This window comes from Leptodactylus fuscus, chromosome 5, assembly GCF_031893055.1.
Source record: "Leptodactylus fuscus isolate aLepFus1 chromosome 5, aLepFus1.hap2, whole genome shotgun sequence".
NCBI lineage: Eukaryota > Metazoa > Chordata > Amphibia > Anura > Leptodactylidae > Leptodactylus > Leptodactylus fuscus.
The window spans coordinates 208,973,793-209,000,415 of NC_134269.1; the positions used below are offsets into that span (position 1 = coordinate 208,973,793).

The following is a 26,623-nucleotide window of genomic DNA, read 5'->3' on the forward strand; positions in this document are numbered from 1 at the left end:
AGTAAGACCACCACCAACTGCATCTCTACAAAGGGTAAGACCACCAAAAACTACGCCTATACAAAGATTAAGACTACCAAAAAATGTGGCTATATAATAAGTAAGAGCGCTGAGAACTAAGCCTCTACAAAGAGTAAAACCACCAAGAACTAGGCCTCTGCAAAGTTGTGTAACTGACAAGTCTAGAGACTTCTGAGGGAGTGTAACGTAACCAGCTAGCTATTCGTCTTCTGTAAGTTCCTTGTAACTCCAAGTCCGTTGTCTTCATTCCGAACAAAAAACATTTTCAGTCAGGCCTTATCCTCACGCCTCAGGCCTCATTCTCATGTCTCTCAGGTCACGTGCCCGATCTATTTTTCGAAGAAAACTTTTTAAAAAATTTCCTATACTTTCTTCGTCTCTGGGTCCAGAAAAAAAATGGACAATACCCCGGTGACTTCACCGTCTGCTCAATGCCAGGCAGCTGCCTTACTTTACAGGAAACGTAAGTAAATAGGGTCATAATTCCCTGCATACGAATAGGTACATCGTACTATAAGTGGCCCATTACTTTAGACTCAACAGGCCAAACATGACTTGTTCCTTGGAGCTGCCTGGATGTGCAACGTAAGCCGCGGTCATTTAGAGCAATGTGCGCCGGCGTGGCAGAAGTAAGTGAATCCACATTACACGGCCCAAGGTGATGAGTGTGCAAAATATGTGCATATTATATTTCAATGGTCTAAAGAGGTCGTATTTAGCTGTAAGTGGCATCAGCAGTATTACTACCGCAAAACACAGACATAATCAAAAATAATGAAGTAGGTCATAAGAGACTAAGCGTCTTCATAGTCAGTGCATTCTAAGCAGGCAAGGATCGGGGGAGGACAGAATGACCAAATTCACATCATCTATTGTTCCCTGTTATCACCACCTAATACTACAGATATACCATACTATACAGCGCATAATACTGCCATATAGTACACATATAACACTGCATTTCAGTTCCAAAAATAATACTGCCATGCGCTATGTTACAGGCGGCGTGCTATACTATTAATGTAGCGTGCCATCTGTCATCTGTATTAAGTAGTGTATAGCGGTATTATTTAGCAATTTATAGTTTTATTTGGATGCTATATGGCAATAGTATGTGCTCCTTTTTGGGTACTGCATATTATTTGGGCACTATGTTGGTATTATTGGGAAGTGAATTGGAAGTGGGTTGCAGTATTTTGTGGTTACTCTACGGCAATATTATGTGCTCTCTGCGAGTCTACCTTATAGTATTTGGGGACTACATGGCAGAATTATTAGGAATTGGATTGCAGTATTATGTGGGTACTATATGTTGGTATTATTGGGAAGCGAATTGGAAGTGGGTTGCAGTATTATGTGGTTACTCTACGGCAAGATTATGTGCTTTCTACGAGTCTACTTTATAGTATTTGGGGACTACATGGCAGAATTATTAGGAATTGGATTGCAGTATTATGTGGGCACTATATGTTGGTATTATTGGGAAGCGAATTGGAAGTGGGTTGCAGTATTTTGTGGTTACTCTACGGCAAGATTATGTGCTCTCTACGAGTCTACTTTATAGTATTTGGGGACTACATGGCAGAATTATTAGGAATTGGATTGCAGTATTATGTGGGCACTATATGACAGTTTTACTGTATGTACTCCATTTTGGCTAGTGCATATTATTTGGGAGCAGTTTGGTGGTATTATTGGAAACTGAATTGTATTATTATGTGGGTACTATATGGAAGTCTTATGTGCTCTCTGTATGACGACTGCATATCATTTGGGTACTATACGGTGTTATTATTGGAAGTTGAATTTGAGTAATAAGTGGGTATTATATGTCAGTATTATGTGGTCTCGGTGTGGCTGTTGCATACTACCTGAGCACTATATAGTGGTATTATTGGGAACCGAATAACAATTTTACCTAATGATGACTGCTCCTGGCACATGCGCATGCACCAACCATCCTGCGCATTTGCAGAGACCAATAGAGACGAGTCTGGAGAGACCACTGCCCCACCTTATAAGTAGCGTCTCTATCACCCCCTGGATGCTCTGCAACCAAGACCCCCTTTAACCATTTCTTCCCTATACAGGCCTTTACCCCGTATTTAGCAGACGTATTATTTTTCTGTAATTTTACGGTAATATCTATGGCTATGAGCACAGCGGAGTGTGACAATATTGGTGTGGTGCGATGATTGATCTCCTGGAGCTGGTGCTGAGCGTTCAGGCTGAGAGTAAAGATCCCAAGTACAACACATTGCTCATAAATAGTCATCGCTCAGTGAAGTCCTCGCTGAAGGCGTCCCAAGTCCCCAACAGCCAGGTGCAGCTTCATGCACTATTAACCACCTCCTTCCCTCCGGAGCGCCTGTGAGCGAAACACTATGAAACATATTACAGAAGCAACCCTAGTAGTGTCCTGGAGGGGAATGCCTTAAAGGGGAACTCCAGAACTGATGGCGTTTTCTAGGAACACCATTCTGCTCTTTCATTTCTTGAGCTCTTGAGATACTGATTCCCCTGGAGGAGATCCATCTGGTACAGCTAATGTTAGAGGCAATGCTCTATGGGAAAAAGTAGTTTCTTATATACAGTATCTGTATACTATGACATCACTGTGTGTATTATCTCTGTACTATGACATCACTGTGTGTATTATCTCTGTACTATGACATCACTGTGTGTATTATCTCTGTACTATGACATCACTGTGTGTATTATCTCTGTACTATGACATCACTGTGTGTATTATCTCTATACTATGACATCACTGTGTGTATTATCCCTGTACTGTGACATCACTGTGTGTATTATCTCTGTACTGTGACATCACTGTGTGTATTATCTTTGTACTGTGACATCACTGTGTGTATTATCCTGTACTGTGACATCACTGTGTGTATTATCCTGTACTGTGACATCACTGTGTGTATTATCTCTGTACTGTGACATCACTGTGTATTATCCCTGTACTGTGACATCACTGTGTGTATTATCTCTGTACTATGACATCACTGTGTGTATTATCCCTGTACTGTGACATCACTGTGTGTATTATCCCTGTACTGTGACATCACTGTGTGTATTATCCTGTACTGTGACATCACTGTGTGTATTATCCTGTACTGTGACATCACTGTGTGTATTATCTCTGTACTGTGACATCACTGTGTGTATTATCCTGTACTGTGACATCACTGTGTGTATTATCTATGTACTGTGACATCACTGTGTGTATTATCCTGTACTGTGACATCACTGTGTGTATTATCCCTGTACTGTGACATCACTGTGTGTATTATCCTGTACTATGACATCACTGTGTATATTATCCTGTACTGTGACATCACTGTGTGTATTATCCTGTACTGTGACATCACTGTGTGTATTATCCTGTACTGTGACATCACTGTGTGTATTATCCCTGTACTGTGACATCACTGTGTGTATTATCCTGTACTATGACATCACTGTGTATATTATCCTGTACTGTGACATCACTGTGTGTATTATCCCTGTACTGTGACATCACTATGTGTATTATCCCTGTACTGTGACATCACTGTGTGTATTATCCCTGTACTGTGACATCACTGTGTGTATTATCCTGTACTGTGACATCACTGTGTGTATTATCCTGTACTGTGACATCACTGTGTGTATTATCTCTGTACTGTGACATCACTGTGTGTATTATCCCTGTACTGTGACATCACTGTGTGTATTATCCTGTACTGTGACATCACTGTGTGTATTATCTCTGTACTGTGACATCACTGTGTGTATTATCCTGTACTGTGACATCACTGTGTGTATTATCCCTGTACTGTGACATCACTGTGTGTATTATCCCTGTACTGTGACATCACTGTGTGTATTATCTCTGTACTGTGACATCACTGTGTGTATTATCTCTGTACTGTGACATCACTGTGTGTATTATCTCTGTACTGTGACATCACTGTGTGTATTATCCTGTACTGTGACATCACTGTGTGTATTATCCCTGTACTGTGACATCACTGTGTGTATTATCCCTGTACTGTGACATCACTGTGTGTATTATCCCTGTACTGTGACATCACTGTGTGTATTATCTCTGTACTGTGACATCACTGTGTGTATTATCCCTGTACTGTGACATCACTGTGTATATTATCTCTGTACTGTGACATCACTGTGTGTATTATCTCTGTATTGTGACATCACTGTGTGTATTATCCCTGTACTGTGACATCACTGTGTGTATTATCCCTGTACTGTGACATCACTGTGTGTATTATCTCTGTACTGTGACATCACTGTGTGTATTATCTCTGTACTGTGACATCACTGTGTGTATTATCTCTGTACTGTGACATCACTGTGTGTATTATCCTGTACTGTGACATCACTGTGTGTATTATCCTGTACTGTGACATCACTGTGTGTATTATCCTGTACTGTGACATCACTGTGTGTATTATCCTGTACTGTGACATCACTGTGTGTATTATCCTGTACTGTGACATCACTGTGCACTTTCTCCATGTGCATTAGAGAAATAATCATATGCTTTCCATATAGTTTACTTGGCCATGGTGGAGTGAATTCCCATTCCAAATTTTCTCTATGGCGTCCCTTGGTTACTTATTATACCTGATGGCATTATTTGGGCACAGTATGATGTTATTAACTGTCCTATATTATGTAATACTTCTCATGTCCCTTCCATGAAAAAAATGAAGCCCCCCCTCCCCACACACACACACATGTTGCATTGGGCCACACAGCCCTTGGATTACTACCACACTACTACTACTACTTCCATACATAGCACATTGGTGATTCTGCTCCACGTCACGTTTTCGCTGCACACGAGATCATGTCACTCCACGCTGTGCGGCTCCACCATGGCCTCATCATATAGGATGTGACTGAAGACAAGCGAGTGAATCAGGATCATGGCCTTTACAGAAAACCAAGTGACAAAGTGATAACAGATGTTCTATACAGGGGGTAGCTATAGGGGGTATAGAGGTAGCAGCACTAAAGCTGCCAGAGCAGCAGGGCCGAGTGTGTGCTATTGCAATAAGAACGATGGTGCCATGTATAGGATTTTCCAACAGGTTACATTAAATTTGAGAATAATCTGCTTTCTAACTATCCCTTTAAATTGAGATTTTTTCATCCTGAGCCTCCTGTTTCATGACTACTACTGTAAGAAATAGGATTGGGTGGCACTGTGTATAGCAACGTTGAGTGACTGAGGTTCCTTGGGCCCACCAGATAAATATATATGAAGCACCCTTAAAGGGAGTGTGTCACCAGACCACAGCATATCAACCCAGCTGCACAGATAAATAGGTTAGGGTCACCTAAATCATATAGTGTTTTCCCCTTGTGAATCCCTGCCTCCATTGCTGAGATATCGCTGTTTTTGTGTTTATGCAAATGAGCATTTTGGAGCAACGGCAGCGCCCTTGTTGCTGCAAATCATTGATGGTAACAGCGATATCTCGGTAATGGAGTTGGTGATTTATAAAGGGAAAACACTGTTTGATTCAGGTAACCCTAACCTATCTATCTGCAGGGCTGGGGTGATATGCTGGTTCTGGTGACACTAACCTATCTATCTACAGGACTGGGGTGATATGCTGGTTCTGGTGACAGTAACCTATCTATCTGCAGGACTGGGGTGATATGCTGGTTCTGGTGACAGTAACCTATCTATCTGCAGGACTGGGGTGATATGCTGGTTCTGGTGACACTAACCTATCTATCTGCAGGGCTGGGGTGATATGCTGGTTCTGGTGACAGTAACCTATCTATCTGCAGGGCTGGGGTGATATGCTGGTTCTGGTGTCACTAACCTCTCTATCTGCAGGGCTGGTGGGATTATTCTGGGGTCTGGTGACAGTAACCTATGTATCTGCAGGGCTGGGGTGATATGCTGGTTCTGGTGACAGTAACCTATCTATCTGCAGGGCTGGGGTGATATGCTGGTTCTGGTGACAGTAACCTATGTATCTGCAGGGCTGGGGTGATATGCTGGTTCTGGTGACAGTAACCTATGTATCTGCAGGGCTGGGGTGATATGCTGGTTCTGGTGACACTAACCTATCTATCTGCAGGACTGGGGTGATATGCTGGTTCTGGTGACAGTAACCTATCTATCTGCAGGACTGGGGTGATATGCTGGTTCTGGTGACAGTAACCTATCTATCTGCAGGGCTGGGGTGATATGCTGGTTCTGGTGACAGTAACCTATCTATCTGCAGGGCTGGGGTGATATGCTGGTTCTGGTGACAGTAACCTATGTATCTGCAGGGCTGGGGTGATATGCTGGTTCTGGTGACAGTAACATATGTATCTGCAGGGCTGGGGTGATATGCTGGTTCTGGTGACACTAACCTATCTATCTGCAGGGCTGGGGTGATATGCTGGTTCTGGTGACAGTAACCTATCTATCTGTATGGCTGGAGTAATATGCTGGTTCTGGTGACAGTAACCTATCTATCTGCAGGGCTGGTGGGATTATTCTGGGGTCTGGTGACAGTAACCTATGTATCTGCAGGGCTGGGGTGATATGCTGGTCCTGGTGACAGTAACCTATCTATCTGCAGGACTGGGGTGATATACTGGGGTCTGGTGACTGTAACCTATCTATCTGCAGGCCTGGGGTGATATGCTGGTTCTGGTGACAGTAACCTATCTATCTGCAGGACAGGGGTGATATGCTGGTTCTGGTGACACTAACCTATCTATCTGCAGGACTGGGGTGATATGCTGGTTCTGGTGACAGTAACCTATCTATCTGTATGGCTGGAGTAATATGCTGGTTCTGGTGACAGTAACCTATCTATCTGCAGGGCTGGTGGGATTATTCTGGGGTCTGGTGACAGTAACCTATGTATCTGCAGGGCTGGGGTGATATGCTGGTTCTGGTGACACTAACCTATCTATCTGCAGGGCTGGGGTGATATACTGGGGTCTGGTGACTGTAACCTATCTATCTGCAGGGCTGGGGTGATATGCTGGTTCTGGTGTCACTAACCTCTCTATCTGCAGGGCTGGTGGGATTATTCTGGGGTCTGGTGACAGTAACCTATCTATCTGCAGGGCTGGGGTGATATGCTGGGTCTGGTGACAGTAACCTATCTATCTGCAGGGCTGGGGTGATATGCTGGTTCTGGTGACAGTAACCTATCTATCTGCAGGGCTGGGGTGATATGCTGGTTCTGGTGACAGTAACCTATCTATCTGCAGGGCTGGGGTGATATGCTGGTTCTGGTGACAGTAACCTATCTATCTGCAGGACTGGGGTGATATGCTGGGTCTGGTGACAGTAACCTATCTATCTGCAGGACTGGGGTGATATGCTGGGGTCTGGTGACACTCCTTTTAAGGATGCTTCACATTATGATTGGGGCTGAGCTGTAATGCCAAGCATAAATCCTACCATATTTACTGGTTTTCATTGTAGAAGCCCTTGAACACTGCAATGTCTTCAACCAACTGAATGTGGGGGTCCCTGTTGTCGGACCACCACCGGTCATATATTGATGTCCTATCCCAAGGATAAGGATACCCCTACAAAACAAGACCCATGTTACAGCTGAGGCCCAATCACAGGCCTCAGTAGTGACCGCAGGGTGTATGATTTCACAAAAGCGAGCCAGACGTCACCAAGGAGGCGGAGACAAAGCACCGGACGCCGTAAGGTGGCCCCAAAGAGCCTCTGTAAATATAGACAACATGATGGACTCCGTCTTCTGTCACTTATGTTTACTTGTATAATGGAAGAGAAGGACCTGCTTGCCCAACCCGAAAAGTAAAAACTATGACTGTGCCGGATGTGAGCAACGGACATCCAATAGTAGTAGTGTGAACCTAGCCTTATACAGCCCTCTACAAATACAAGTGCTAAGCTTTAACCTTATTGCCCCCAAGTTAGAGCAGATCACAATTAGGGTTGAGCCGATCTTGAGATTTCAGGATCAATTTTAAAATCCGATTTCCGATCATTTTCCAGCCGATCCCGATCGCTCAACCCTAGTCAATGCTTCTCTATGGGAAAAGTCACTTTTAGGATTGAGATTTCAAAATCTGATTTCCAATCCTTTTCCAGCCGCTCCCGATAATGAAATTTGCTCGATCACCGATCGGGATCCGATCTTTTCCAATCCCGATCGCTCAGCTTTAATCACAATCCCAAGGGCCTACACTAGGCCTCAGGGTCAGCATAGTGGATGGGCCTATTCAGACTACTGAGACCATCCATAGCTGGGCCTATAGAAGTTACTGAAATATTCATTGTGATCGAGAAACACTAGAGCGGCGCATTGCATATAATAACACCACGGCTATAATAAGTTAGATCGCAGGCTAAAAATATTACACTGCAGCTGGATTTTACTGACTTCCTTTTATGTGCACGTTTACTGATATCCCAGCTCGCGAAAAATCAAAGAAACGCAACCAGTTATCTACGCAAGGCTCCGAAATGCAAGCGAAGAAGACGTCACTTGTATGGGAAGAAGGACATAGCAGAAGCGGTGGGGCCCAACCACTAAAAGGACCCATCTCCATGTAAGACATAAGGCATAGTTAGTAGGCGTGTAGCTATAGGGGGTGCCGAGGTAGCGATCACTATCAGGCCTTGGAGCTTCTCGAAAATATAAGAAGAGGCCAGTGTTATAGAAAGGATATGGTAAATGGAGGCCCCATCACAGATTTTGCTTTGGGGTCCAGGGCCTTTAAGTTACACCTCTGGTAGTAAGTGATGAGTATAGACAATATATGGAAACATCAGCCCCATTCTAAGCTTTACTATGGGAGGTATATTTATCCCTACTATATGTGTATTATCCCTTCTCTTCATTGTAATGAAATATTTCTGTGTGTAACATTTATTATATGTTATTTATTATATGTTATTGTTCCTACAATGTAAATAATGACTTTTATATGTATTATTCCTGCACTATGAACTATGTGGATATTGTAACATCATCATGTGCAGTATCTCTGTACTGTGACATCACTGTGTGTATTATCTCTGTACTGTGACATCACTGTGTGTATTATCTCTGTACTGTGACATCACTGTGTGTATTATCTCTGTACTGTGACATCACTGTGTATATTATCTCTGTACTGTGACATCACTGTGTGTATTATCTCTGTACTGTGACATCACTGTGTGTATTATCTCTGTACTGTGACATCACTGTGTGTATTATCCTGTACTGTGACATCACTGTGTGTATTATCCCTGTACTGTGACATCACTGTGTGTATTATCTCTGTACTGTGACATCACTGTGTGTATTATCCTGTACTGTGACATCACTGTGTCTATTATCCCTGTACTGTGACATCACTGTGTGTATTATCCCTGTACTGTGACATCACTGTGTGTATTATCCCTGTACTGTGACATCACTGTGTGTATTATCCCTGTACTGTGACATCACTGTGTGTATTATCCCTGTACTGTGACATCACTGTGTGTATTATCCCTGTACTGTGACATCACTGTGTGTATTATCCTGTACTGTGACATCACTGTGTGTATTATCTCTGTACTGTGACATCACTGTGTGTATTATCCCTGTACTGTGACATCACTGTGTGTATTATCCCTGTACTGTGACATCACTGTGTGTATTATCCCTGTACTGTGACATCACTGTGTGTATTATCCCTGTACTGTGACATCACTGTGTGTATTATCCTGTACTGTGACATCACTGTGTGTATTATCTCTGTACTGTGACATCACTGTGTGTATTATCTCTGTACTGTGACATCACTGTGTGTATTATCCTGTACTGTGACATCACTGTGTGTATTATCTCTGTACTGTGACATCACTGTGTGTATTATCCTGTACTGTGACATCACTGTGTGTATTATCCCTGTACTGTGACATCACTGTGTGTATTATCCCTGTAATGTGACATCACTGTGTGTATTATCCTGTAATGTGACATCACTGTGTGTATTATCTCTGTACTGTGACATCACTGTGTGTATTATCCTGTACTGTGACATCACTGTGTGTATTATCCCTGTACTGTGACATCACTGTGTGTATTATCCCTGTAATGTGACATCACTGTGTGTATTATCCTGTAATGTGACATCACTGTGTGTATTATCTCTGTACTGTGACATCACTGTGTGTATTATCCTGTACTGTGACATCACTGTGTGTATTATCTCTGTACTGTGACATCACTGTGTATTATCTCTGTACTGTGACATCACTGTGTGTATTATCTCTGTACTGTGACATCACTGTGTGTATTATCTTGTACTGTGACATCACTGTGTGTATTATCCCTGTACTGTGACATCACTGTGTGTATTATTCTGTACTGTGACATCACTGTGTGTATTATCCCTGTACTGTGACATCACTGTGCGTATTATCCCTGTACTGTGACATCACTGTGTGTATTATCCCTGTACTGTGACATCACTGTGTGTATTATCCTGTACTGTGACATCACTGTGTGTATTATCCCTGTACTGTGACATCACTGTGTGTATTATCCCTGTAATGTGACATCACTGTGTGTATTATCCTGTAATGTGACATCACTGTGTGTATTATCTCTGTACTGTGACATCACTGTGTGTATTATCCTGTACTGTGACATCACTGTGTGTATTATCCCTGTACTGTGACATCACTGTGTGTATTATCCCTGTAATGTGACATCACTGTGTGTATTATCCTGTAATGTGACATCACTGTGTGTATTATCTCTGTACTGTGACATCACTGTGTGTATTATCCCTGTACTGTGACATCACTGTGTGTATTATCCCTGTACTGTGACATCACTGTGTGTATTATCTCTGTACTGTGACATCACTGTGTGTATTATCTCTGTACTGTGACATCACTGTGTGTATTATCCCTGTACTGTGACATCACTGTGTGTATTATCCCTGTACTGTGACATCACTGTGTGTATTATCTCTGTACTGTGACATCACTGTGTGTATTATCCCTGTACTGTGACATCACTGTGTGTATTATCCCTGTACTGTGACATCACTGTGTGTATAATCTCTGTACTGTGACATCACTGTGTGTATTATCTCTGTACTGTGACATCACTGTGTGTATTATCCCTGTACTGTGACATCACTGTGTGTATTATCCCTGTACTGTGACATCACTGTGTGTATTATCTCTGTACTGTGACATCACTGTGTGTATTATCCCTGTACTGTGACATCACTGTGTGTATTATCCCTGTACTGTGACATCACTGTGTATATTATCACTGTACTGTGACATCACTGTGTGTATTATCTCTGTACTGTGACATCACTGTGTGTATTATCTCTGTACTGTGACATCACTGTGTGTATTATCTCTGTACTGTGACATCACTGTGTAGTATTATCCCTGTTACTGTGGACATCACTGTGTGTATTATCTCTGTACTGTGACATCACTGTGTATATTATCCTGTACTGTGACATCACTGTGTGTATTATCTCTGTACTGTGACATCACTGTGTGTATTATCTCTGTACTGTGACATCACTGTGTGTATTATCTCTGTACTGTGACATCACTGTGTGTATTATCCTCTGTACTGTGACATCACTGTGTGTATTATCCCTGTACTGTGACATCACTGTGTATATTATCCCTGTACTGTGACATCACTGTGTGTATTATCCCTGTACTGTGACATCACTGTGTGTATTATCTCTGTACTGTGACATCACTGTGTGTATTATCTCTGTACTGTGACATCACTGTGTGTATTATCTCCTGTACTGTGACATCACTGTGTGTATTATCCCTGTACTGTGACATCACTGTGTGTATTATCCCTGTACTGTGACATCACTGTGTGTATTATCCTGTACTGTGACATCACTGTGTGTATTATCTCTGTACTGTGACTTCACTGTGTGTATTATCCCTGTACTGTGACATCACTGTGTGTATTATCCCTGTACTGTGACATCACTGTGTGTATTATCTCTGTACTGTGACATCACTGTGTGTATTATCTCTGTACTGTGACATCACTGTGTGTATTATCCTGTACTGTGACATCACTGTGTGTATTATCTCTGTACTGTGACATCACTGTGTGTATTATCCCTGTACTGTGACATCACTGTGTGTATTATCTCTGTACTGTGACATCACTGTGTGTATTATCCCTGTACTGTGACATCACTGTGTGTATTATCCCTGTACTGTGACATCATTGTGTGTATTATCTCTGTACTGTGACATCACTGTGTGTATTATCCCTGTACTGTGAAATCACTGTGTGTATTATCTCTGTACTGTGACATCACTGTGTGTATTATCTCTGTACTGTGACATCATTGTGTGTATTATCTCTGTACTGTGACATCACTGTGTGTATTATCCCTGTACTGTGACATCACTGTGTGTATTATCCCTGTACTGTGACATCACTGTGTGTATTATCTCTGTACTGTGACATCACTGTGTGTATTATCCCTGTACTGTGACATCACTGTGTGTATTATCCCTGTACTGTGACATCACTGTGTGTATTATCTCTGTACTGTGACATCACTATGTGTATTATCCCTGTACTGTGACATCACTGTGTGTATTATCCTGTACTGTGACATCACTGTGTATATTATCCCTGTACTGTGACATCACTGTGTGTATTATCTCTGTACTGTGACATCACTGTGTGTATTATCTCTGTACTGTGACATCACTGTGTGTATTATCTCTGTACTGTGACATCACTGTGTGTATTATCTCTGTACTGTGACATCACTGTGTATATTATCCCTGTACTGTGACATCACTGTGTGTATTATCCCTGTACTGTGACATCACTGTGTGTATTATCCCTGTAATGTGACATCACTGTGTGTATTATCCTGTAATGTGACATCACTGTGTGTATTATCTCTGTACTGTGACGTCACTGTGTGTATTATCCCTGTACTGTGACGTCACTGTGTGTATTATCCCTGTACTGTGACGTCACTGTGTGTATTATCTCTGTACTGTGACATCACTGTGTGTATTATCTCTGTACTGTGACATCACTGTGTGTATTATCCTGTACTGTGACATCATTGTGTGTATTATCTCTGTACTGTGACATCACTGTGTGTATTATCCCTGTACTGTGACATCACTGTGTGTATTATCTCTGTACTGTGACATCACTGTGTGTATTATCTCTGTACTGTGACATCACTGTGTGTATTATCTCTGTACTGTGACATCACTGTGTGTATTATCCTGTACTGTGACATCACTGTGTGTATTATCCTGTACTGTGACATCACTGTGTATATTATCCCTGTACTGTGACATCACTGTGTGTATTATCTCTGTACTGTGACATCACTGTGTATATTATCCCTGTACTGTGACATCACTGTGTGTATTATCCCTGTACTGTGACATCACTGTGTGTATTATCCCTGTAATGTGACATCACTGTGTGTATTATCCTGTAATGTGACATCACTGTGTGTATTATCTCTGTACTGTGACGTCACTGTGTGTATTATCCCTGTACTGTGACGTCACTGTGTGTATTATCCCTGTACTGTGACATCACTGTGTGTATTATCTCTGTACTGTGACATCACTGTGTGTATTATCTCTGTACTGTGACATCACTGTGTGTATTATCTTGTACTGTGACATCACTGTGTGTATTATCCCTGTACTGTGACATCACTGTGTGTATTAAACTGTACTGTGACATCACTGTGTGTATTACCCCTGTACTGTGACATCACTGTGTGTATTATCCCTGTACTGTGACATCACTGTTTGTATTAAACTGTACTGTGACATCACTGTGTGTATTATCCCTGTACTGTGACATCACTGTATTATCCCTGTACTGTGACATCACTGTATTATCCCTGTACTGTGACATCACTGTGTGTATTATCCTGTACTGTGACATCACTGTGTGTATTATCCCTGTAATGTGACATCACTGTGTGTATTATCCCTGTACTGTGACATCACTGTGTGTATTATCCCTGTACTGTGACATCACTGTGTGTATTATCCCTGTACTGTGACATCACTGTATTATCCCTGTACTGTGACATCACTGTGTGTATTATCCCTGTACTGTGACATCACTGTGTGTATTATCTCTGTAATGTGACATCACTGTGTGTATTATCCTGTACTGTGACATCACTGTGTGTATTATCCCTGTAATGTGACATCACTGTGTGTATTATCCCTGTACTGTGACATCACTGTGTGTATTATCCCTGTACTGTGACATCACTGTGTGTATTATCCCTGTACTGTGACATCACTGTGTGTATTATCCCTGTACTGTGACATCACTGTGTGTATTATCCTGTACTGTGACATCACTGTGTGTATTATCTCTGTACTGTGACATCACTGTGTGTATTATCTCTGTACTGTGACATCACTGTGTGTATTATCTCTGTACTGTGACATCACTGTGTGTATTATCTCTGTACTGTGACATCACTGTGTGTATTATCTCTGTACTGTGACATCACTGTGTGTATTATCTCTGTACTGTGACATCACTGTGTGTATTATCCCTGTACTGTGACATCACTGTGTGTATTATCTCTGTAATGTGACATCACTGTGTGTATTATCCTGTACTGTGACATCACTGTGTGTATTATCTCTGTACTGTGACATCACTGTGTGTATTATCTCTGTACTGTGACATCACTGTGTATTATCCCTGTACTGTGACATCACTGTGTGTATTATCCCTGTACTGTGACATCACTGTGTGTATTATCTCTGTACTGTGACATCCCTGTGTGTATTATCTCTGTACTGTGACATCACTGTGTGTATTATCTCTGTACTGTGACATCACTGTGTGTATTATCTCTGTACTGTGACATCACTGTGTGTATTATCTCTGTCCTGTGACATCACTGTGTGTATTATCTCTGTACTGTGACATCACTGTGTGTATTATCTCTGTACTGTGACATCACTGTGTGTATTATCTCTGTACTGTGACATCACTGTGTGTATTATCTCTGTACTGTGACATCACTGTGTGTATTATCCCTGTACTGTGACATCACTGTGTGTATTATCTCTGTAATGTGACATCACTGTGTGTATTATCCTGTACTGTGACATCACTGTGTGTATTATCTCTGTACTGTGACATCACTGTGTGTATTATCTCTGTACTGTGACATCACTGTGTGTATTATCCCTGTACTGTGACATCACTGTGTGTATTATCCCTGTACTGTGACATCACTGTGTGTATTATCTCTGTACTGTGACATCCCTGTGTGTATTATCTCTGTACTGTGACATCACTGTGTGTATTATCTCTGTCCTGTGACATCACTGTGTGTATTATCTCTGTACTGTGACATCACTGTGTGTATTATCTCTGTACTGTGACATCACTGTGTGTATTATCTCTGTACTGTGACATCACTGTGTGTATTATCCCTGTACTGTGACATCACTGTGTGTATTATCTCTGTACTGTGACATCACTGTGTGTATTATCCCTGTACTGTGACATCACTGTGTGTATTATCCTGTACTGTGACATCACTGTGTGTATTATTTGTACATGTCTGTTGTTAGGGGGGCACATAACAGTGCAGTGTAGTATGAGACACAGTTAATATCATAGCCACCAATCACAGCGCAGCTTTAATTTTGAATTCTGCTTTTGAAAAATGAAAGCTGCATTGTGATTGGTTGGTATGGGCAACACCTTTGACTCCTCATATCCCACCCTATTACTGTAGTATTATTCGGCCTCCCTATGATAAGACTCAGTCACACAATCTCCTGTTACGTGTGCAGACATTACCAAGATTACAGATTAAAAACAGAAAAGTCTTTAGTGGCAGAATAAAAGTTTCCACTAGGCCGGAGAAACCTTGTCAGCCACTGAAGAAGTACAAGCCGCAGCCTACAGGTGGCAGAGTATCAGGCACGTAGACAGTGAGCAGTCAGAGCAAGATGGCCACCGGCAGCAGCCATTTTGTTTGACTGAAACTCAAGACATAATGATGCTTATAAGTAACTGGTGAAGGTACCACTAAAAGAAAGACCTGCACGTTCCCATGTCACACATTGATATTCACACACACACTACCTGTACAATATTACAAGTAATGGCGTCCATTACTTATCTCCTATGAGGGCAGCACCACATCCTTGACATGGCTGAAAGACTCGCACAAGGCCAACTTTAGGGTTAGGTGACCAATATGGCCACACAAGGGAAGTGACACATGAGCGGGTGCAACTGGGTATGATGGCACCCAAATATTGCCCCCTGCCAATCCCACCCTTGGCACATGGGCCATTAATAAGCCAGCTGCGTCCTACTGCTAGTGACACCCAGTATGGGTAATGTAAGGTCTTTACATATGGGGGTGGGTGTTTTTGGGGGGTGGTAATTGTTCATTGTATGGTATGACTACTTGTGCCCTTAATAATGTTACTGGGGCACCGTATGGTGCTGTCATTGGTAACTCTATAATACTGATAATAAGGGGTTTAATATAGGGGGTGGTGCAGTAGCCCTGTACTCTGAAGGGGTCCCAGTATTCAAAATGGCACAAGATAGGTAGGGGCCCTATTGCAAATTTTGCCCCAGGAGCTTCAAGTTACGCCTCTGCTGATAATTCAGCACATTGTGGGATGGGTATATACTCTCTATGGCACTAATTGGGCACTGTAAGTTGCTGTTATTTGGGCACTTTATAATACTGGTGGACACCATACGGTAGGGATATTCGTACATGCAAGGTCCCTGTATAATACTGGTAATAGGTCACTTTATAACAAGGATACTTGTACATAGTGTGCCACTATTTGGGCACTGTATAATATTGTATTGGGCGCTGTATGTTGCATTGGATTGGGCACTATCATTTGCTGTTATTTGGGCACTTCTGAATGGTAACAATGTTTTATGATCTGGACATATCTACATAGTAGAGCACTAGTTGGGCACTATATGGCACTGTTTCTTATAATATCAGTAATAAAACACTGTACGGCATGGAGTGTTTGTACATTTGAGAACTGTATTACACTGTTATTTGTGCACCTTCTGTACATGGTCATTAGGTACTGTGCGATATGGATATTTTTGCACCAAATAACAGTATATGGCATAATGCATACCAATATAAGTCACCCCATACAACCTAAAGCTGGTTGTTGAATCACATCGTTGACAGGAGGTTTATGCACCCCATTTTTGGTTCAGCCACCTCATTTGAGTGAACGGTCCAGCTTCACCTCTTGTTCCACCTTATTTGCAGCAGAAGAGAATAAACATCGAAATTAGGCCCAAAGTAAACCCCATAGAGGATCAATATGTTGTCACCACTGCCGACAACAGAAAGACACCTGACAACATAAAAAGGCAATAAACGTCCATTAATGAACCCGGGTCTAAAGGGCAAACTTACACCAGGACAATGGCCAGCAGAGGAATCGCACAACTGACTAATAAAGATGTTTCATAAACTTTATCATCATCGATCACCATTAAAAACTGACTGCAGCAACCGCAACTGCGTAAAAAAAACTTCCCCCACCAAACGCAAGAAGGCAACCTATTGAAAAAAACAAAGGGCAAGGTAATATCATGGAGGCAATATGTAATGCAAACAAGCAGCTGTGGTCTCAATCCCCCCACGGTGCTGCAGCCCTTCTTCCCACCAGCTCCATATTTAACTGGCTGCACGTTGTGTGACAAGAATTAAGTCAGTAGCGGGATGGGATGACAAGGCGCATCAGATTATTAGAGCTCGGCCAATGAGATTTATAGAGCAATGAAAAAAAACGGAGCAATGAACTGAATGATAATGTGTCACGATAAATCACTCGCTCAAAGTACAGTTTATGAAGCAGTTCTATAAACTAAGGAAGATAATGGCGGCGGCGACAGCGGCTGATGGACGCGACGGTAACGTAAGGAAGGCGACAACAAAAACTTAAAAAATCGAAAAAATCCGGTGACATCATCAAACCGACGTCGGAAGGACTAATAGTACCGCCATAGGCGTAAACATCAACTTATTCAACTCCGTCTAGTAAATAATCAAATTGGCACAGACCGTCGACAGTCCCGAAAGATAAGTGCTCCATAATAATAGAAAAGTGCAAAAGCAATATATACTTATGGCTAAAAATGGAGGCGGGGGAGGGGAGCTTGGAAGCATACGGAGTACGGAGTAGCATGCATGTACTTCTTCCCTATGCAGGAGAAATGACTGCAGATGTGCTTCGTAAAGCGGAATATAAACAGGCAGCCAGGACCCGGCGTTGCATTGTTGCGGTAGGAAAAAAAAAAACTGCACCACCGAAAAGCACCCAAGTCAACAGCTTGCTCTTCGAAGAGCCTTAGGTGAAAGATTTGCTTCGCTAAAAAAAAAAAAAAAAGTATCTGATTTCCGATCGTATACGGTGATTAAACATCTTTGTGTGTTCTGTGCGAGTAGAAGGTGGAAAGAGGGGGGGGGTTGGATTTTATCCCCTCCCCCCTCCAAAAATGGCATCAAAGCAATCAAAATGGTAATGTTCAGCATGAATGGGGCCCCATCCCCCATCTCAAACTCTGCAGACTTTTCTCCATGTTAGGAAAAAAAAAAAAAAAAAACAACACCCCTTTCCACGCACAAAATGGAAGCTTCCACTACCAAACTGAGAGTGCTGACAAACCCTCATTAACATGACAAGGTTTCCAAACTCGAGCAGAAGTAGGAGAAGAAGCTTAAATCGAGGACCTGAGGCGACGGAGGAGGATGGAGGAGGGATGGGGGATTAGGAGAGGTGGAAAGGGAAAGGAGCTGTCTTAAGTTTGGTGCTGAAAACTGCTGCATTCCTAAGGAAGCTCGATCGATTCATTCCAGGGAGGGGGGGTTGGAAAGAAATATGAAAAGCTGCAAAATGTGCCCTAGGGTGTCACAACACGGTACACGATGGCCCCTAAAGACACAAAACACCGGGGGCTTCGTCTACGAGACGCAACGTGAAACTTCCAATTGCGCATTTCACTACAGCGAGAGAGGAAGAAGAAAGCTTTTCAATGGCATCTGTCCATGGTGCTGAAAGGCGCACGACCACACAACACACATTGCCTCCCCCTCCCATTTCCGGCACAGCACAACCAGGGAGGAGGGCTAGAAGAGGAGAGGGGGGGGGGGGGGGACTACACTTCTGGCAAGCAAGTATGTCTCCTGTTATACAAATAATGTTAGTGTACAGACCCAGATTGCCATGACGTGGCAGGTGGGCACACACAATTTGATCAAAACGTGCACTAAGAGCCCCCGCACTATTATATGACTATACATAGCGAGATATATAGGATGGAACTTAGACTCTACGCTCTACTTGGATGCACCCTTAGTCACGGCACCTGTTTACTAGATCTTATAGAAGGTGCGCAGTAAAGTTTGGTCCGTTTTTACTTCCGGCAAGCGGAGAGTTAACTTTGGCACGCCAAGAAAAGAGAGTGAAAGTGTCTCGGTAAAGAGAGGAGGAGGAAAAAAGTGCTCAATGGATCGGCTGCCGCAGCAATCTGCAACAAAGGGCACTTCCAACACCCATCTGCTGCTGCTGAGCCACTCATGAAATAAACACCCGCCCCCCCACCGCCACCTCCTCTAATCAAAGTCAACCAAAGAGTGCACGTTTTTTTACACCTTCTTTAAAAACATGTCGACCAACTCAAAATGGACGCCTAGAAAAAAAAAAAAGCCAAAGAAAAAAGCAACGTAACTAGTAGTCCTATGTGAGTGTGTGGTTCTAGAGGAAAATGGTGCACGAGGGGAACTCAACAACCTTGACTGGGCTCAACCGGAATCTCACACTTTTGTAGGGTGTTGACAAAGTAGAGAATGAGTGTATATGACCGACACGAGTGTACATCATGGTACTGATGTGTCATTGAGGGATGTGTCATAATTCATCTTGAATGGACTCTGGCAGTGAGAACTTCTTCTTCCCCTAGCATGCAGGAGGACAAACTGTAGGCAACAACCATCTAAGAGAGTTCTGCTGGTCCAAATACTAGAGCTCGGAGGAAGATGAGAGTCAAACCACCCCCCCGGTGAGAGTCGAAAGATGTTAATGATGGACAAGGAAGCGAAGTGGTAGATGGATGTCAATGAGTATCTCCTACCTCTTTCCCGTAAATATCCATGGAAAAAGAACTAAGGTGAGTCCTACTCCTTTCCATGGCCATGATCCCACCATGAAAGATGCCAAGCTGATAAAGTTTGTCATCCTCGTACTCCATCACAACACAACCAATCCAAGAAGCACAACCATAGAAAACCAGAGGAAAGAACATCAAAATACAAAAAAAAAAAAACCCCACCGCATTTACCTGTGGATCTTGCTTCATCCGTGCAAGTAGTTTATAAGGAGGTAAGGAAAATATGGAATCTATGGTTCCTTGCGCAAACAAAGTATATCCAGGAAGAAAAAAAAAAAAGAAGAAGAAGTATCGCAGGAGGAGGAGGAAGGAGAAAGTGTTTCAAGTTTGATGGAAATGGGGAGGAACAAAGAAGCAAGTAAACACACAGTGAGTGTGCAAGGCAGTTTCCCCCAAGCCAGCTCATAAATATTCAGGTCTCGTCCTAATCTCCACGCAGCAGCACCGCATTACTTCCAAATCCTTGTTGCTTGCTCTAGCAAAAGACAAGAGAGGGAGGGGGCAGGGGAAGAGGAGGGAGGGGAGGAAGAAGTAGTGAGAGAGGGAGGAGAAAAAGGGAAAGAGGGGGGAGTGGGGAGAAGGGGAGGGGGATGTGGGAGAAGAGAGAAACAAGGGGAAGGGTAGGGAGAAGGAGGGGGGAGAGTGGGGTAGCGGGTGCAAAAGGGGGGGAGAAAAGTGAAAGTGGCTGATGGTGAGTGCTAGTGATGGGAAGGTGATGCAGGGGGAGTTGATACATGAAGTTCTTACAGGAGACTGGAGGAATATTGAAGTATGAGGGCAGGAGGACAGATGGCAGAGAGTAAATATGATAAGGTCGGAAAGTAAAAGTGATGCAAGCCAATGTGGTCAGAGCGAGGAAGGGGAGGGGGCGAAGAGGGAGCATGACATTGTACTATGGGGAATGTTTACTTTCAGCGCAATGAATAAAAGGAAGGGAGGAAGGTAGAATGAGAGAGAGAGAAGGAAGGAAAGATCGTAAAGACGGAATGAAGAATGGAAAGGTGGATATAAGGAAGGAAAGAGATGAAAGGGAAAGATGTAAGGAAGGGAGAAAGAGACGCAAAGAAAGATTGAAAAGACGGAATGAGAAATGGAACGAAGGATATAAGAAGGATGGAAATGAAAGGGAAAGATGTACGGAAAGAAAGAGAAAGGAAGAAGGAAAAAAGAATCAAAGAAGCAAGAGTTGGATGCAAGAAAGAAAGGAGCTAGGAAGTAAGGAAGGAGAAAAGAAAGAACCAGAAGTAGTGAGCACAAACTAAAAGAAGGATGGAAGGGAGGAAGGAAGAAAAGGAAAATGAATAAACAAAGTTATGAATGGAATAAATAAGGAAGAAAAAAGTAAGAAGGAAAGTTAAGGAGGAAGGAAAGAAGGAAGGAAAGTAACTAAGGATGAAAACATAAAACATGAAAGAAGAAGAGATTGTGGTAGAGCGAAATAAAGGGTAAGGTCTCTAAAAAAGAACTGAAACAGGAAGGAGGGGCGAGATGTTCTTAGAAAACGCAGAAGACAAACAAAATAAAGATTAGGAGAAGAAAACAATGAGAAAGGAGGGGACGGAGTAAATATAGTATAGAAGTGATTGATGGGGGAGGGGCTGGAGAGAGGAGGGAGAAGGAGAAGTAAAGATGGAGGAGTGTGAAGAGAAAAATAAGAGTTGTAGTAGTGAGGGTGCAAGATGTCGGAGAATAGTTGGGGCAGGGTGGAGATGTGCAGACTGGAGAAGCATTGGAAGGAAATATGGAAAATGACTCAAGGAAGGGAGATGGCAGAAGTAAAGTAGAAGTACTGCCATAGAGTCTACAAGATATGAGGAAGGAGGGAATGTGAGGGAAGTAGAGGATGGTAACGTCTTAAAAGTAAATTCGAGGGCATATTAACAAAGGTAGAAATAAAAAAGTACAGACAAGGCAGAGGCATAATATAAAGCTGTAGGGCCCTGGGGCAACAGACCCCCATTCACCCTTTACAATACTTATATGGAAGAAGGGCCCTATTGTAATTACTGCCTCGGGACACCCAAAAATAGAGAGGGGTGGAAAGAAAATAGAAAAGGGCAAAAGTAAGGAGAGAGAAAGAGAACGTGACAGGAGGGGTAAGAACTTATGACATGTTTTATCGCAAAATCCTCTCCTAAAGCCTCCATACAAGCATACCCTTAAAGGGGTTTTCCCAAGACACGATATCCCCAATCGCTAGGATAACTTGTAGATAGGTGTGGGTCCGACCGCTGAAGCCCCCACTGAGTACTAATATGTAAGATGGGGACGTTCTGTATGATGTTTAACCGGGATGGGGCTTAATAAGTAGGAGGGAGATGTACATAGTCTATGAAGACCCACCAGAAGACATCTAGAAGAACTTCTCAATCTATTATAGAAATATAAAACCCGGTTTTGATAACTTACTTCTGTGTAAAGTTAATATGTCCAAAGCCTGAGTCTGCACTTCTGAGACACTTATCTACTCACAGAGACACGAGGTGGACCTAGGACCACCTTAAAAAGGGTTATCCACTTGCGAACACTGATGGCCAACCATTAGGATAGGACATCAGAACCTGCAGATCATCATCTCCCGATATTGTTGACATGCTTAGAGCCATGTTTTTCGCTCACTGTACAAACTGTAGACCGTGTCTCATGGACATCAGTTGGACACCACTAGATCCGCCATTACAGTATGTACAGCGAGTGAGCATGTAATAATACTGAGAGCCGAACTGTCCTAGGAAAGAGGATCTGCAGGGGTCCTGGGCTTCGGAATTCCGCAGATCGAATATGGACGGCCATTGTCATACTGGGGTGCCTAGGCCGCACCAATACAATTTATTCTGAGGACCCACCATACAACTACATGCAAATATTACTTTGCCAGACTACTATGCCATACCAGAGTGAGCTGGGGCCCATCTGGCTCAGGGACCCACCAGTGAATTCACCTATTTACCTGTGATGGGCGCCAGGTTTTTCTAGTAGCCCTGAGAGTTTTCTTCACTATGTTTTAAGCCAGTTTAGGTGGAAACACCACTGCATTTTACAGTACCTGCAAAGTGGATGGGATTTTGACTTATCCACACATTGCACATTGGCCTGATCCTTAAAATGTGATTTATATTGAACTTGTTCAACCCAGAATGAATCAGGGACCCAAATCTGAGACAACTAATCCTGAGGGGTTGTCCCATGTCTAGATACAACCATGAATTCAGGACCTTTCCTTGGTGGGTCCGGCCATGATTTCCTCATTATGCCCAGGTTATCTTTTCATGCGTGGAAAAATTCCCGCATCCATGGTCGTATCTACTGGCAACAGACAAAAGACTGTCACAATTAAGATAGATAAAGGGAGTCTTTAAAACTCTGCAAAAATTTGCCAAAAATCTTTAACATTCAATTGTCTATAAATTGAAAGGGATTTTCACCATATCCCAGCCTATATACCCACCCTGGCATATAGGTTAGGGTCCCCTGAATCATACAGTGTTTTCCCCTTGTGAATCGCTGACTCCATTGCAGAGATATCGCTGATTTTGCCAGCAAATAAGCTCTTTGGAGCAGTGATGATGTCCTCGTTGCTCCAAAGAGCTCATTTGCAAATAATAACAGGGAATTTGGAGCTGAAACTGAAACCTAAGCAAGTTAAGGCACCCCCCCCCCCCCCCATTCCTGTGACCACCGTTGCTGGAGAATCCTTCTCCACCAACAAAGTGCGTTGCAGTGTTTGTCATGGGTACGCAGTAAGGTCTCTCCGTTTCAGGCACCTGCTCCTCTCCTACTAATACCTCCAGTTGGTCACTTCCTTGTGACTGGCAACTAATTTCTGGTCTTAACCCTAGGGGATGTCAAAGGTTTTCTCAAGGGGTCATTGCTTAGCAGCAAGATTTTTGCACACTGTTCCAATAGTTCTGCCCAGCATGCACTTTACCACCACTGCCCACCATGGACATGGACATGCATATACTCTAGGTTCTTCTCACATCCAGGTCATACAGGCCATACTCTCCAGCCAAAAGGGTCTGCCAGGCATGATCAGGGGTCTCCGATGTACAAACAGCTCCTTACTCATTCAGATCTCCCAGAGGAACCTGTGGCCCTTCTCCTACTTATAATGGGTCACGATACTGTAAGGGGCTTATGGAATAACTGTGTCATTTGTCTGATCTTCTGCTGCCATCTACTGCTGAAAGACTAAATTGCAGGGCAAATCTATTCACAAAAGAACCCCCCCTACAGCTCAGAGAAAGATGGTATGTTCCAGAGAGGAAAAGCGTGTGCATACAGGAAGCTGCAGGCAGAAGGGGGACACATGTCATGCTAGGAGGACCTGCTGCAGGCTGCTTTGCCCATTAAGGACTTTCCTTTGCTGAACAAGGACCCTGAGAGACTTCACTATTCCTGCCTTGTGTCAGCTTGTAAACAGAGGTATGTTGGAGTGTGAGTAGAGTGAGGGGCCATACAGCTCGGTCAAGCATTAAAGCAGCTTTGTGTGCTGGAAGACAAAGCAGGCCCTGCCTGGAAGATAAAGCAGGCCCCTGCCTGGAAGATTAATAAGGTGCACCTTGTTACTGACTTACTTTAAGAGAGGCCTCTCCTAGCCAATGCATGCAGGTTCTAACTAAGGACACTAGAGGGGTAACTACCACTATTTGTTGTGCGCACTGTCATATTGAAGTTATATGTTTTGCTTAGCTACTGTATACTTATTTCTTACCTTCTCTCCCGTTCCCATTCCCTTCCCCTCCTTTCTTTATTAAACTGTTATATATTGTTATTCCGTGGCTCTGTGCAGTTACTGCGTATATCATCACCTGCTCCCCATTACATTTCTGGCGTAGTCGGCAGGATACGCAGTCTGTATTGAGGCATGGAAGGACAGGGGAATGCTGTAGATGGGAATGCACTAGTGCAACCAGAAGGGGATGCACCAAGGCAACCAGATGGGGGAATACCAGTGAGACCTTTATCCCTGGGTGCAATGTTGACCCATATACCAAAATTTAAAGGAGATAATATACCGCTGCATGACTGGGCACAGCGTATGAAAGGCATGTTAAGGGTGGCAGGAGTAACTACAGAAAATCAAGGTGAAATATTGCTGATGGCCCTAGAGGGGCATGCTCAAGATACTGTATTGCTGCGTCCTGAGAGTGAAAGGAGGACACTGGAGCAGGTGGTGAAGATTCTTGAGAGAGTGTATGGTGGGAGACCTGAAACAGGTGATTTGCAGGCACAATTGTTTCATAGATTACAATGTGAGGAGGAAGGGTTGCCACAGTATGCCAATGCACTTCAGAGAATTATGAGGCGAATTCTTGCCGCAGAGCCAGAGCTAGCACAAACTCCCGGATATGCCGATCGCACCCTGCGAGATCAATTTCTTAGAGGACTATACAATCCACTGATTAAAAGTGCCCTCCGGGAACGAATCAGAGTAGAGAAAAAACTGACTTTCCAAGAGATATTAGAAGAGGCAGTCTCACGCACGCAGGCTGAAGACCATGACCCACCGAATAGATGGAGTGAGGTCTGGACGCATAGGGTAGTCCCGAGTGAGGGGCCCAGAGAGCCAAGTCGGCTGGAAAAACAAGTAGATCTTCTGCAAGAGACTGTATTAGCCCTTCAAGAGCAGCTGAAGCTTATGCAATTACAAGCCAGAACGCCAATGACTGAAGTGGTAGCAACAAGACCAGCGGCCGCGCAGCCAAACACTCGCATAGCATCAGAGCAAGAAAAGAGAGACTGGTTTGATCAAAGGCGACAGAGACCCGCTAGAGAATATCAGTGTTGGGACTGTAGAAGGTGGGGCCACATGGCAAGTCGCTGCCCTGAGAAGAGGGGACCCCAGGGGACTCCGACGTTAAACTAGAACCTCCCTCCATAGTTGGGCGTATGGCGGGAGGACAAACGGACAGTATGGGAGATAAATGCCCTGAAGATATAGTTGCAAACACTCCAACGATTACGGCTGAATTTGAAGGGAAGAAAGTGAGATGCCTGCTAGATACGGGGTCTCAGGTGACCACGATGCCAGAACAATTCTTCTATCAACACTTTGGACGGACCATGTCCATTGACAAGAGAGCCCATATCAAGCTGATGGCCGCTAACAATCTACCTATTCCAGTAGTGGGAGTCGTGTGGATGGCGGTGCGTGCTTGTGGCCAAGACTTAGGCCAGAAGGGGATTATATTAACGGAAGGACAGTACAACAGGGTGGTGCCAGCCATCATGGGCATGAATATTTTGAAGGAGCTGGATCAACTGCTTTTCAACAAAGAAGGACCTGATTACTGGAAGCAGACCGCTAATGACAGACCCACGCAGAAAGTTTTCCAGCACCTTATCCGCACCAGCGGTTTGAGGAGGAATGGCGGGAA

At 43.3% G+C, this 26,623-nt stretch overlaps 1 protein-coding gene across 2 annotated transcripts in view; it reads right to left on the minus strand.

Moving 5' to 3' along the window:
- Positions 1-20,708, minus strand: part of PHF21B (PHD finger protein 21B) — a 95,985-nt gene extending 75,277 nt beyond the window's left edge. For both annotated transcript variants that reach the window (XM_075275143.1, XM_075275142.1), the window contains exon 1: positions 20,415-20,708. In XM_075275143.1, the coding sequence (XP_075131244.1) occupies positions 20,415-20,432 (18 nt within the window). In that variant the 5' untranslated portion in view covers positions 20,433-20,708. The remainder of the gene's footprint in view (positions 1-20,414) is intronic.
- Positions 20,709-26,623: the final 5,915 nt, after the last annotated feature.